Genomic DNA, 12,060 nt, shown 5'->3' on the forward strand with positions numbered 1-12,060 from the left:
TGGAGTTCAGTGAGAGGAGAAGAGCCGAAGATGCACAGAAACTGCAGAAAAAAGCAATGAAGACAAATATGATCTCAATGTTTGGTATGTTACTGTTTTCTATGCTTGAATTTGGATTACTTGACTTCAAACCGTACCTCACTATTATAATCGAACAATGTTTGATTTTATATGCTTTCATGATGCTAGCTCAATACATTTTTTGATAGTGTCATAGGAATTTGATCTAGCTTCTGATACAAAGTTCACTCAGAAAATCCATTACACCATGCACTTTTTCATTGAAAATTGAAAACTGTATTGAACTTGTACTTTTGAAAGTGCAATGGGAAGAGGAGATAGATCTTCTGTGAAATGAATCAGTATGAGAATCTAAAACTTCATGTTTCTGTATTTCAAACTTTTACTTGAGATGTTCAAGAAAAACTGGACAACTAAGAACTCAGTTAGTAAGTGTTGTGTTTTAGTTGCATTTTTAGTATATACTGTCTTCGCTCAACTCATATTTTGATACAGGAGCTATTATTGCTTGTGAGCAGAATGATGTTGAAGCTCTAAAAGTGGTGATAGACAAAAACCAGTTTGACGTCACGAGCGCAGTCAACGGGAACTATGAATTGTATCCGACTAAATGGTCTCTTCTCGATATTGCCATCAATTTGAACAATGTGAAATGCGCTTTGCTTCTACAGGAAAGAGGGGCTATTGAGTCATTCCAATGTGAGTTAAAAATAGGATTTTGACATAAACATACTAGAAAATTTAAGTTAACACACTGGAGAAACGGAAAGTAGCTGTGTCGGAAGCATTGGAAATTTCAAGAGCCAAACTCTCCGAGCTGAAAAAAGCTCCGCATTCTAGAGTGAGTGTCTTAAAACAAAGAATAACAAGGACTAAAGCTAAAAATAGTAATTGTGACCAAAGATTACAATTTTCAGGATCATGACAAACGGATCAGTTCACTTCAGATTCATTTGAGCCTTTTGAAACAAATGGAAGATTTCTTGGAGAAGACAGTTAGACCGAGAATGTTACAAAGTGTTTCCGTTGAAGCGATTTCACATTCTCGTGCACTTATTCATTTCAATTATAAGGAGCCTCAACAGAGTATAATCTTAAAATTCAGAAGTAAAATTAATTATCCTTTATCCACAATTCAAAACATTCGGGTTTACAGTTCAATGGTCCGATACGGAAGATTTCAAGGCGGTTCTGGGAGAAATAATCGAGCCTCGTCCCCTCGAAAACAAGATCATCCTTCATAACTTGGAACATGGAAGGCATTATTTCTTTACTATCACATGTATTGGTGTCAATGGAGAGTCCAAGCCAATGGTGTGCTGGCCTGGAAGGATTGAGATTACAAGTAAGACTCGATTTCTTCTATAAGATAACAGTTATTCTGTGTTCAGGTTTTGACGACGGTGATCCTAAACGTGAAACTTGGTCAGATAGGGTGGAGTCAATGAACAAACTTATGGAGGACGTTGAAAAACATAGACAGAGTCTTGTCTGGCAGAGAGGTATGCCAAACTTTAACGTCAATATTAAAACCAAATCAGTTATAGTGTTCCCAATGGAAGTGAATGGTAAGAAGAGAAAGAATGGATTCCGTGAGCTTTTCTCAGCAAGCACAAAACTCTCCAAACACGTTAACCAGTAAGTTTTCTGGAAAATCTTACAGAATCTGAAATAATGAACTTGAATAATTTTGCAGTGGAGTATACCTTGCCGCTCTGATCTACACCGAAGGAAAGGTATTGGTCACTGTAGATGACTGTGTTCCAATTGTGCCAGTCGATGAGAATGTAACAACAGTTTCAAAGGATGATCATCACTGGCTTATCAAGATGTCAATGTGCTGGGATCAAATCAACGGACTTATGGATGTCAATCCAACTGCTTACTCGAATAATGTGTCCTTGAGGTAATACAAAAAGTTTTATCATACGTCTTAAAAAGTCATTTCAGTTTCCGCAACAAGTTGATAAACGCCGCATTCTCGATGCAAGAAGCATTGGGAATCAGAAATATTGGGCACGTTCATTACTTGCCATTGGTCTATGACAACTGTTTCTTTCTTCTCACTGTCAGATTCATTGAGCCCAGTGTAACATTCCAAGTAAGTCAGATGATAATTGGCGCTTGTGAAAGTTTCGTTTTGTAGACCATCACCCTACGCTGGATGCCATTCAACAAGCTTCTGAGAAAGAAAATGCCAACTCCAGCTGTCGATAGCATGACTAAGCAATTGTTGAACATCTTGAACTTCTATGAGGCTAGTCAGATTCAATTGCAACGGTAAGTGATCACTTTTGTTGAATCATTTTTTCAACAGAAAGAATATCAGAGGACTGTATGTCGGATACTTGAAACTCCACTCTTCTCTCAACTCTATTCGTGTTGTCGTACCAGATGTTCTTCCATCAATGTTGCCATTCACTCGTGTCAGAGATAACCCACACTTGACAAGAGAGGAATGGGAGTGGATTAAGGTAACCCCTTGTAGCTGTTTTTATAAAATCTAGAACATTTTCAGTCTATTGACATGAACGAAACATTCTATGCAACCAAAGCACAAGAACGTATTCATTCTGATATTGCGCATGCAATCCATCGTCTTCTAAATGAGCTCGATATCGATCCAGATCTTGTTCCCGGAACCAGACTCTATCATGCTGAAATTGTGCAGCCAGATGACAACACCACGGTGCTTTTGGTAAGTTTCTCGTTATTAATTTTTGACGCGATTTTTCATTTTTAGATCCTCCCTCGCTCAGATGATGTCTGCTCAGCACCAACTGGATCTAGCAAGACAACTGAATACATTGAGTCAAAGAGACAGTGCAACAGTGTTCCTATGCCGGTTTTTGATATGAGTAAGATTGCCGATGCAATAATTGAAAAACGTGTTACGTGTTTCAGTTCACTTCCTCACTTATCAAACAAGTTTCCTGACGTCGTATTGCAAATTGAGCATTTTCTTGGAGCATTTCCTGATGATATCCCAGTTTGAGCAGAGAAAGTGTCTTTTGGAGAATGACAGCAAAGTGTATCGCAATCAAACTGAAATTTTGACTGAGTTCCAGGTGAATTGTTCATTTTTGTCATTTTTTTCTATGTATACGTATGGTTTCAGAAACGTCTCGAAGAAATCTGGCAAAATGCGCGTTGGATCAGTCGTGTTGCCTCAGAAGCCCGTGATAAACATGTCAAGTGAGAGACTAGCCAATTTTTTTTAACTAAATGACTATAATTTTAAATTACAGAGTGTCGAGAAATGCTATTCCTCTAACACGCTTCATGACTGCTCTTCCTCGAAACCCGGAAGAAGTTAGAAAAGAAGAAAACGAACGAGAGAGTTTCAGAAGAATCCAACAGAGAAGAAGAATGCGATTGGAGTTACTGGGTGATAGATTGGCATCTCGAGATGAGTCTGATACTGATGAAGAGTATGAATTTGTAATGAGTAATGATCCCAATCCAAGAAGCAATGGATTCTTGAAATCTGAACAACCAAGATCAGCACTCAACTCTCCACAACAAAGTTATCGTGATATTGACAGGTAAGATATTTTTCGAAACAATTTTCCCATTTATATTATTTATATTTCAGTGTTTATCGGCGACGTAGGAAAGTTTCCACTGACTTGGCACTCGCTCTGAGCAACACAAGTCTCAATAATTTGAATGGAATCGAAGAAAAGAATCTCACACCCGACCGACCACAAATCAAAGAGGATAAAATATTCTTGGAGTCAATAAATGTTATTGTTGGATATGAGTGTCAAGTTCCAAAGGGAACCAAAATCGCCCTCTCAGTCACACAAAGTACGGAAGCTGGAGAGGTGATCAAATGTTCGTCTCAATAATTTCACTATTTATTTTATTGCAGGTGGTGAACTTTGTTGTCGAACAAATTGCCAAATCGGCAGCAGGAAGTGATAGCGATATTACACTGTCTGACAGTTCCGAGTTGTGTTTGGTAGCAGCCATTGGTCAGCGTGAACGTCGTCTGAAGAATGAGACAGTGATTCAAAGATTAGATAGAACCTGGTTGAGAGGCAACTTTTTGATTCGCAGGAAAGATGGATTTCTGAATGGAGAAGATATTGCCAACGAATCACTTGTCTAATCTATTCCAGTTTTGGAATAACTTATATTTTTCTGTATAGTGTGTAGAAATGCTGGTATTTATTATTTTGCCCGTACATTACATTTGAACTCATCTTTGTATAACATATTGTCAATTCTTGTGCCAAGTACATTCTTACTTTGTCAATTTACTTTTCATTCCTTCCCTGATCCCCACCCAAAAAAAGTTCCATTTATTTTGCTTCCATTCCATGTCCACGTATCATTTCAAATTTTACCGCTTGCTATGTTGTTCAGTCCCTGCAGCAAGCTGTATGATCCCGATGCTTTTTTTTGTATTTCTTAATGCTTCTTTTTTGTATGATTTTATACACATCTTCTTCGTCATTATTAGGAAATTGCTTACAATAAATCTTGAGATAATGGGAAATCGGATTGTTGGATGACCATGACACACTGAATACGGATTTTTAGTAGTCCTTTGATGTTTTCCTGATTAATGGATTAATCGGCATGAACTGATAGGACTGTTGTACCTCATAAAATAGAAAACGATTTATAGGTTTGGTGTTCTAACCACAGTGTGCAGATGGAATTTGTTTTTCTTTATTTTATTGGGAAACTTAATTATCAATTTGAATTCCATGATTACCTTGCCGGAGTTTACTGAAACTATCCAGAGAGGAATGTCTTTAATCAATCCCCGTTACCATTTCATTCCATGAGATCTCTGAATATTTTGTGTGTAACCAAACACCAACTTCCAAATTTTATTAGTCCAATAAACCTCTAAAGATTACATTATAGATAGTTTACAACAGAATGTTTTTTTAATGTGTGTGCGGAGGGACAAAACTTTGGAAAATATGATTCTAGTGGAAAATGTGATCAAATGATGGAAAATGATGAGGACTTGAAAAAGGGTGTGGTTGAGATGACAACATGACGGTTTTCCATTAAGAACAATCGAGAAAAAAAGAAGTAATAAAGTTGGAGAGGTGTTGGGGAGAGACTTCGCAATGCTGGATAGGTGTTGGATTTCCAAATTCAGAAGCGGAAGGGGAAAAAATGAAAAAAAAGTCAGGTGGATGCGCATTTCTCAGTTCTCATAAAATTATATGTTACATATTATTAAAGACAAGATTTGGCATTCACTGCTTGATGTTAAAAATGAAGAGAAGATGGATGGGGGTTTCTTCCTCTTATTAACTTTCAGAAAATGATGTTAACTGGGTGGTAAAGAATTATCTGTAAAGCTACAGAAGTGGTGGTGATAAATGGAATTTAGGGGACAGAGAAAAAACGGAGAAGAGAAAAAATGACAAAAGTACTATACTAGTTCAAGACTTTTTTTGTTGTGTTTTTTTTCGAAATTTTTGTTGGCTATGGTATCAAACTTAAAAATACAAAGAAAATTGTCCGGGTGAAAAAAATTATTACATTGACATCATCTGACTAGAAGGGAAAATAAAGAAGAATGGTGGGATTTGAAGATGTCACGGATAGAATCAGAGAAGGGGAAGGAAAGTCAAAGCATAGAAGTGATGAAATTCTAAGCATACAGGAAGAAGACTAAAACTAAAAAAGGAAAGGTTGGAGAAGTTTTATAAGATACTTTGAAATAATTAATTACGAATACTTTGGCGGAAATGAGGGAAGAGGAGTAGAGGTTAGTGTTGGACGAAGAGGAGGAGGGATAGGCCAATTAAGTCATCAGTTTGACGTATGAGTTGTAGTTGGAAACGTCTCTCTTGAGAATCTCACGAACTGGTCCCATAACACGTTCGAAACGGTTGCGGTCCAACTTGATGCATTTGAGATGGGTCTTGGCGACAACAGTGGCGGCACGTGGGCGGTCAAGAAGAAGAGCGATCTCTCCTGAAAAGAATAACGGTTTCTAATTAGTTCTCTGTTATCAAAACTGTTCTCTAAGATTTTCAGTTTACTTTCTTGCTTATGAGTACATTTGGAAAAACAAACAGTCATTTTTCGCTTTTAATCTTTGCTCACCGAAATAGTCGGACATTCCGAGATGTCCAACAACGTCGAATGGAGCGTCGTCGCTTCTCTTTTGCAAAACATTAGCCTCTCCCTCGAGAATGATGAAGAATTCGTCTCCGGGTTGTCCTTGCTCGACGACATGAGTTCCTGGCTCAAAGTCGCATCTCTCAAGAGCATCGGCCACATTGGCGCGCTCCCATTGGTCGAGATCGGCTGAAAGATGATTGATGAGACGAGTTGAGACGAGTTCATTGTTTCTTTTTCATTTTCCCCCAGAACAAGAACTTACCCAAAATTTGAACCTTCGAGAGGAATTCGTCATACATCTTTCTCTTCTTGGTGACGGATCCCATCAAGATACGACGGTATGTGAGACGGTCGATAGCCCACAATTTGACGTCAGTCTGGAAATGAACAGTTGAATCTCGGAAACTAGAACTATTTGGCAGATTACCTTGGCAATGACGGTGGCGGCACGTGGAGTTCCGTAGATCAACGCGAGCTCTCCGAACGATCCACCCTCGTTGATTGTGAGGACATATTCGTGGTTGACATAGACGTCGACGGTCTGGAATAAAAGGAATAGATTATCTATAAGTATAAGCGGATCTCAGAAAGATTAATTTCTAGAAATGTCCACTTACTCCCTTGTCGATAACGTAGAAGTTATCTCCTTCCTCTCCTTGTTCAATGATGGTCTCTTGAGCAGCCTTCTCAACTGGGAACATGGCATCGTACATGGTCTTTTGCTCATCCTCCTGGAAATATGAATTTTGAATTATAAACTGGGAAAAAAAATGAGAAAGAATTGCAACAGGAAATGTATTAAACACACCTCCAAATGAGCGAAGAGCAAGTTCTTCCTCATGGCTGCCTCAAGTGACTTCCGAGTGGCATCATCCTTTGGAATCACCACTTTCTTGTACTCGGTATCGTCCTCCTGAATTGGTTCGGCAGAGATTCCAGTTCTGCGTCCACCGGATCTCTTTGGTGGCTCGATGATGATATCATCATCATCAACACTGTCCGGAATTCCTCCTTCCTAAAACAACAACAATTGATTAACTATCACAACTCATGCAGTCAGAAAACAACCAACCATTTTGACGTGCGTTTTTTCAGTGACTAAATAGAAATTTTGAATGACCAGAACCAGTTCAGTCAATTACTGACCCTCACTTTTTGTTTCGACACAACATTAACCTTGAGGTTGGAAATTGAAAATCGGGAATCGCATCAAGTGGGCCACCAGTAAAGTAAATTATGTTGCGGAGCGAACTTACTAGTTTACGTTTAGCAACTGCCTCCTCACAAGTCGACCTATTTGCGCAGTAGGTAAAAAACACAGAGGAAAAGTAAATACCGCCTACTCCCTACTTACCAAATACATGTTCAACTCCATATTTGAGGGTGGTGTGAAATGCAATCGAAAATGGATTGAGACCTTTTTCGATAATAAAACGTTAGGAAAAATATGAAGTGCCAAGCACACTGACGCCCAATCTATCGTCGAGTGAGCTGCCGCGCCGTCTAATGTGCTTCAAATGCGTACGAGTAGCTCTCGCAAGTCTCCACGCCTCACTTTTTTCTTTTTGCTCCATCAAGGTTCCAACCCTTTCCCCTTTTTTCACTTCATTCCCATCCGCTCATCATTCATCTGTCGACTGGGATCCAAACATTTTGGCAGACACCTCTTATTATTTTTTGCTTTGGTTTTTGAAAATATTTTCTGCGGTTTCTTTTTGTTTTCTAGGGAGGCGACTAGGCTTCTGAATTTTGCGTTGTGGCTGTTTTCTTGTATTTTTCTTTTGGTTGTGGGGATGATGAAGAGGTTTGTTTTCTAGACTGTTGTCATTAGTTCTGACGCTCCTAATGTTATTCTGTCAATTAGTTTTCTATTATCACATTCTACAGTAATAGGATGGAGAATGATGTTGAAGCTTGAAAACACAACTTGGCACCCATATATATACGTCATTTTCTCCCTTCGAAAAATCAAATAAAAGTTGGAAGAAGTTGTCTCTAAGCCTCATGGGAATTTTGATTCCAATTTCCAAGTCTTTGAAAAGAAACTTTATACAAATATGGGAACATATTCTATAGAACTTTCGATCTAACTTTTTCAAAATATTCACCTTAACCTTGGTGGGGGATTTCTTTGCGTTTTTCGTGGAGCCCACGGCTTGCGAGTTTCGACGATTGCTCAGCTGCTGCCCCATCACATTCCTCAGTGGCGATGCCTCTAAGAATAAACGCAATCGATCAATATGTTTTCCAAAGGGAAAAGAGCAAGAGAAAGAGAAAAATTTGAACTGAAACTGAGCGAAAAAAAATGGGAAAGAATATATCCATGGAGCAGATGTTTTTGGAAAAAAAACTCCATGGAAACCTGACTCTCGAGAGGGGGAATTTTTCGTTTCTTATAAAATCTGGGAGTGGAGAAAAACAAGAGAATGGAATAAAACTAATACGAATCATGAAGGGAAGTTGGGAACAGTTGCAACTACGACAACTGATGACAAAACATTGAGTATGTCATTGCTGACTGAGAGGTAGTGAGATGGCTAAAAACAAGACGAACAAAATCGGACCGGGTTTTCACATGAGACCTAATTGAAGGCGTGCGAATGTTTTTCTTGTTGAAACACAGAAAAAAAAAACGAAGAAAAACAGAATGAAAAAAGTGAGAATGTCAATTTTTCAAAGAGCTTTGTCTGCCCGTATTTTGTAGGTGGGTTACTACGAATTTTCGAATTGAAGACAGACGGAGGTCTCGGTGAACAACAATGTTATACACATAAAACAAAACAACAGTGTTAGATAAACGACTGCCGTTTTTATCAGAAAACTTGGAAGATGCACTCGGTGCATTCTGGTATCAGATAATTGGATTTCAAATTGAATTTCTATTAAAATGTGACCGCCCACAAGGAAAATAAATGTTGGGAAAAGTCTTATTTTTAGAATCGGAAGGAATTTCGTTTTTGAGATCATGGAGGAGTCAGCTGATTTCGGTGAAGGTGACACAATACACTATTATGAGACAATCAACATTGAAAAAATAATCAATGAGTCATTTGATTGTTTTCGATTTCAATTTTTCAATTAGGCAAGCCCAGAAGCATGAAATACCGACAATAAGAATAGAAAAAATAAAACCTAGGTACACCGGTTGCATCGAAAAGTCATTGAAAAAGTAGGTCGTTTCAAAGAATAAAAAAACCGTTACAAATGTTACCTCCCTCCCTCAAACCACGACAATATACTACTACCGCTGACGAAAAAGCTTGACTCGTTTTCACTCTCTCCGATCATTTCCACTCTGATTCTTTCTCTTTTCTCTATCTCTTCGGCGGTCATAAAAACGGCCGGCCGCCGTCGATGCGGCCTTCGGGGCACATTTTATTCGATTATTGAATTTGATTGGAAAACGAAAACGGCGCAGAATTTTCTTTTCCGAGAGAGGAAAGAAGATATCGGAAGAAAATGTATGGATACATGTATATGAATATTGTGGGAGTGAATGAGGGGGCACCCAAAATGAAACTGAAACACATATGTACTGATGGATGGGTGGAAATTGGAGAGGGCAAGTGGGGTGCTCGAGTGTTTCAGTTTTTATTGTCTTTCGATTAGAGAAAGACGCAAATCTCGAGAATGTGAAGAAATCTTATTTGGGCGTCCTTTTTATACAAAACATACGCCCTGAACCGAAAATTAGGAGATTTCGTTTTACGACTAGCGATAGAATTCGAAACAGAACTAATTGGAACTAAAGACTAAAAACACTTCACATTTTTTGTTAACGACTGTTGGAGTTTGTAGGGTATAATTTGAAAATCTGGAATCTTCAAAAAACAAAAGAAGTTGATGTTTGGTCAATCACTGTTACAGTTTCTTTTCACCTGACCCTCTAAGATTTATGACTAGCCTCTTTCGACTTTTGTTTTTTTCAAAAAACTCCTCAGAATGTGTTTTTTTTTCAGAAGAGGAAAGGAAAGTGGGTAGAAAAAAGTTGAAGCAACAAAAATCAGAAGTATTGGCAGAAAAAAAGAAGAAGAAGCAGCAGAAAAAAGAAGAAACGATGAAGAAGACGTTGAAAACGACGGAAGAGATCGTCCGAAGAGCAATGGAAATCTGCCTCGGGGCCTTCTTCACTCTTCGTCACTTCTCTCTTCACAAAAACCGGACCGAAAAAGAGAGAAATAGCTCGGCGGCTGAGCCAATGGCTGCGGGCGCTCGATGCTCGATGGACAGCTCTGGAGGGCTCATTGGGACTCGTCTCAACGGGGCCATTCTCTCTTTTCTCCTCGTTTTTGTTGTGCCTTATCCGCTCTCTTTCATCCCTTTTTCCCAGCCAACTAGTGCCTCTTTTTTGCTTCTTCTTCTTCTTCTTCTTTTTCTTTTTCTTCTTCAGAGGTCCTCTGACGAAAAACGACACAGAGAGAAGATGGCTACAGAGCTAACCAGAAGCTTGAAAGCTTGTTTGCCTTCAAAAACAAGAAGCGACTGGAGAAGAAAAAAAGAAGTCAAATAAAAATAAGAAAAGGAAGCTTATTTTCATCGATTTCAGCCTCACAGTGAGAAAATGAAGAGGCAATGGGAAAAGAGAAGAAGAAGAAGTTTGACCTAATTTGCATTTTCTCATTTTCTCCTCCTCGTCGCTGCATCTCATTCTCGAAACTCCGGGAAAACAGGAAAACTGACGTGGACTCTTTCGAATTCTCGCGATTGGCATATAAAAATATGACTCAAAAAAAGAAGTGACCCGGAAAATTTACACTCGCTAAAAAAATGGCAAGATTTTCGATCTTTCCGAAAAATTGAGATTTTAAATTCAAAGTTTTTGAATTTAATTCGAAACAATGAACAAAAACAAGACTACTAAAATGTCAAGTCTAATTCATGCATATAGTTTGAGAATGTCTTTCAAAACCACAAACCGATACAAAATCCATGAAAAGAGAAGGATGATTATTCTTCCGTAAAAGTGAAATGAATCACATCTTGTTCTCACCAGCGTTATAATGCGCTTACGCAATATGCCTTCACTACGTTTTCTGATAAAGAGAACCGTTTCAAATAGTTACAATTAACGCATGGACCGGGTCTAAGCATAACATTGATTTTATTTCGTTTCATTCTAGCGACACCCATAACTACGTCACGCCCAGTTTGCGGAATAGTTCCTCTTTGTAGTTGTTGCATTTTCACTTTCCATTTTTGCAGGTGATTTTTGAACAAATCACAATCAATCATCAAAGTGATCTATCTCAATGATTTGACAGTTTGTACTTTGTCGAAAACTTCAACAGCCATTGATAAACTGCGGACATACTGTAATTGGTTTTAGCGGATACCGATACCCCTCTCTAGCAAACAAAGACTGAACTGGTTCTGGTAATTTTTTCAAATTAAGACACGCTGAAAACCTGAATAAACTAACCTGTGCTCGTTGCTCGTTGAGCTTTTCGAAGTGATCTTTCAAGAAAAGAACCGGGTTGTCGGGTTTATGTATACAGAGAACAACTGAAATAAAATTGATTGGTTATATATTGATCGGTGTTCTATACCAATCGCTTCCTTAACAAGTTGTTGGATGTTGTGCCGTTGAACGTAGGCTTGGCACTGTGCCAACTGATCCTCTTCGTTTCCACCCGACATTAAAGCGATGTCACCTGAAATTAAGTTGGAATGTGATATTTATTGTGAGACAATAAAGAAAAAGAAACGAAAGTAAGAAGATAACAATAACAAAGGAAAGTTTGAAACGAAAGGTGAAAAATGAGGGAAGTCGCAGACTTTTGACGGGGGAAGCCGGAGAAAAGATAGCAAGATGAGCGGTAACCGAATGAATGCTAAAGCGTCGATCAGTGTACAGCATTTCGGAAAAAGTTGGGCTCAGCCTGCCTTTTCTCCGGCGTCCCATCAGAAGTCGAATGATTAAATAAGAAGAAAAGAGTA

General features: G+C 38.6%; 1 protein-coding gene across 1 annotated transcript; it reads right to left on the minus strand.

Moving 5' to 3' along the window:
- Window positions 1-5,800: 5,800 nt before the first annotated feature.
- Window positions 5,801-11,760, minus strand: GCK72_024498 (uncharacterized protein; the record flags this gene model as incomplete). The annotated part of the gene is made up of 8 exons (XM_003118194.2): window positions 5,801-5,973; window positions 6,106-6,309; window positions 6,386-6,500; window positions 6,551-6,664; window positions 6,741-6,854; window positions 6,932-7,138; window positions 11,543-11,625; window positions 11,670-11,760. The coding sequence occupies 8 exons, from the start codon at window positions 11,758-11,760 to the stop codon at window positions 5,801-5,803; spliced, it is 1,101 nt and encodes a 366-aa protein (XP_003118242.1).
- Window positions 11,761-12,060: the final 300 nt, after the last annotated feature.

Source organism: Caenorhabditis remanei, chromosome X (assembly GCF_010183535.1).
Source record: "Caenorhabditis remanei strain PX506 chromosome X, whole genome shotgun sequence".
Classification (NCBI taxonomy): Eukaryota; Metazoa; Nematoda; class Chromadorea; order Rhabditida; family Rhabditidae; genus Caenorhabditis; species Caenorhabditis remanei.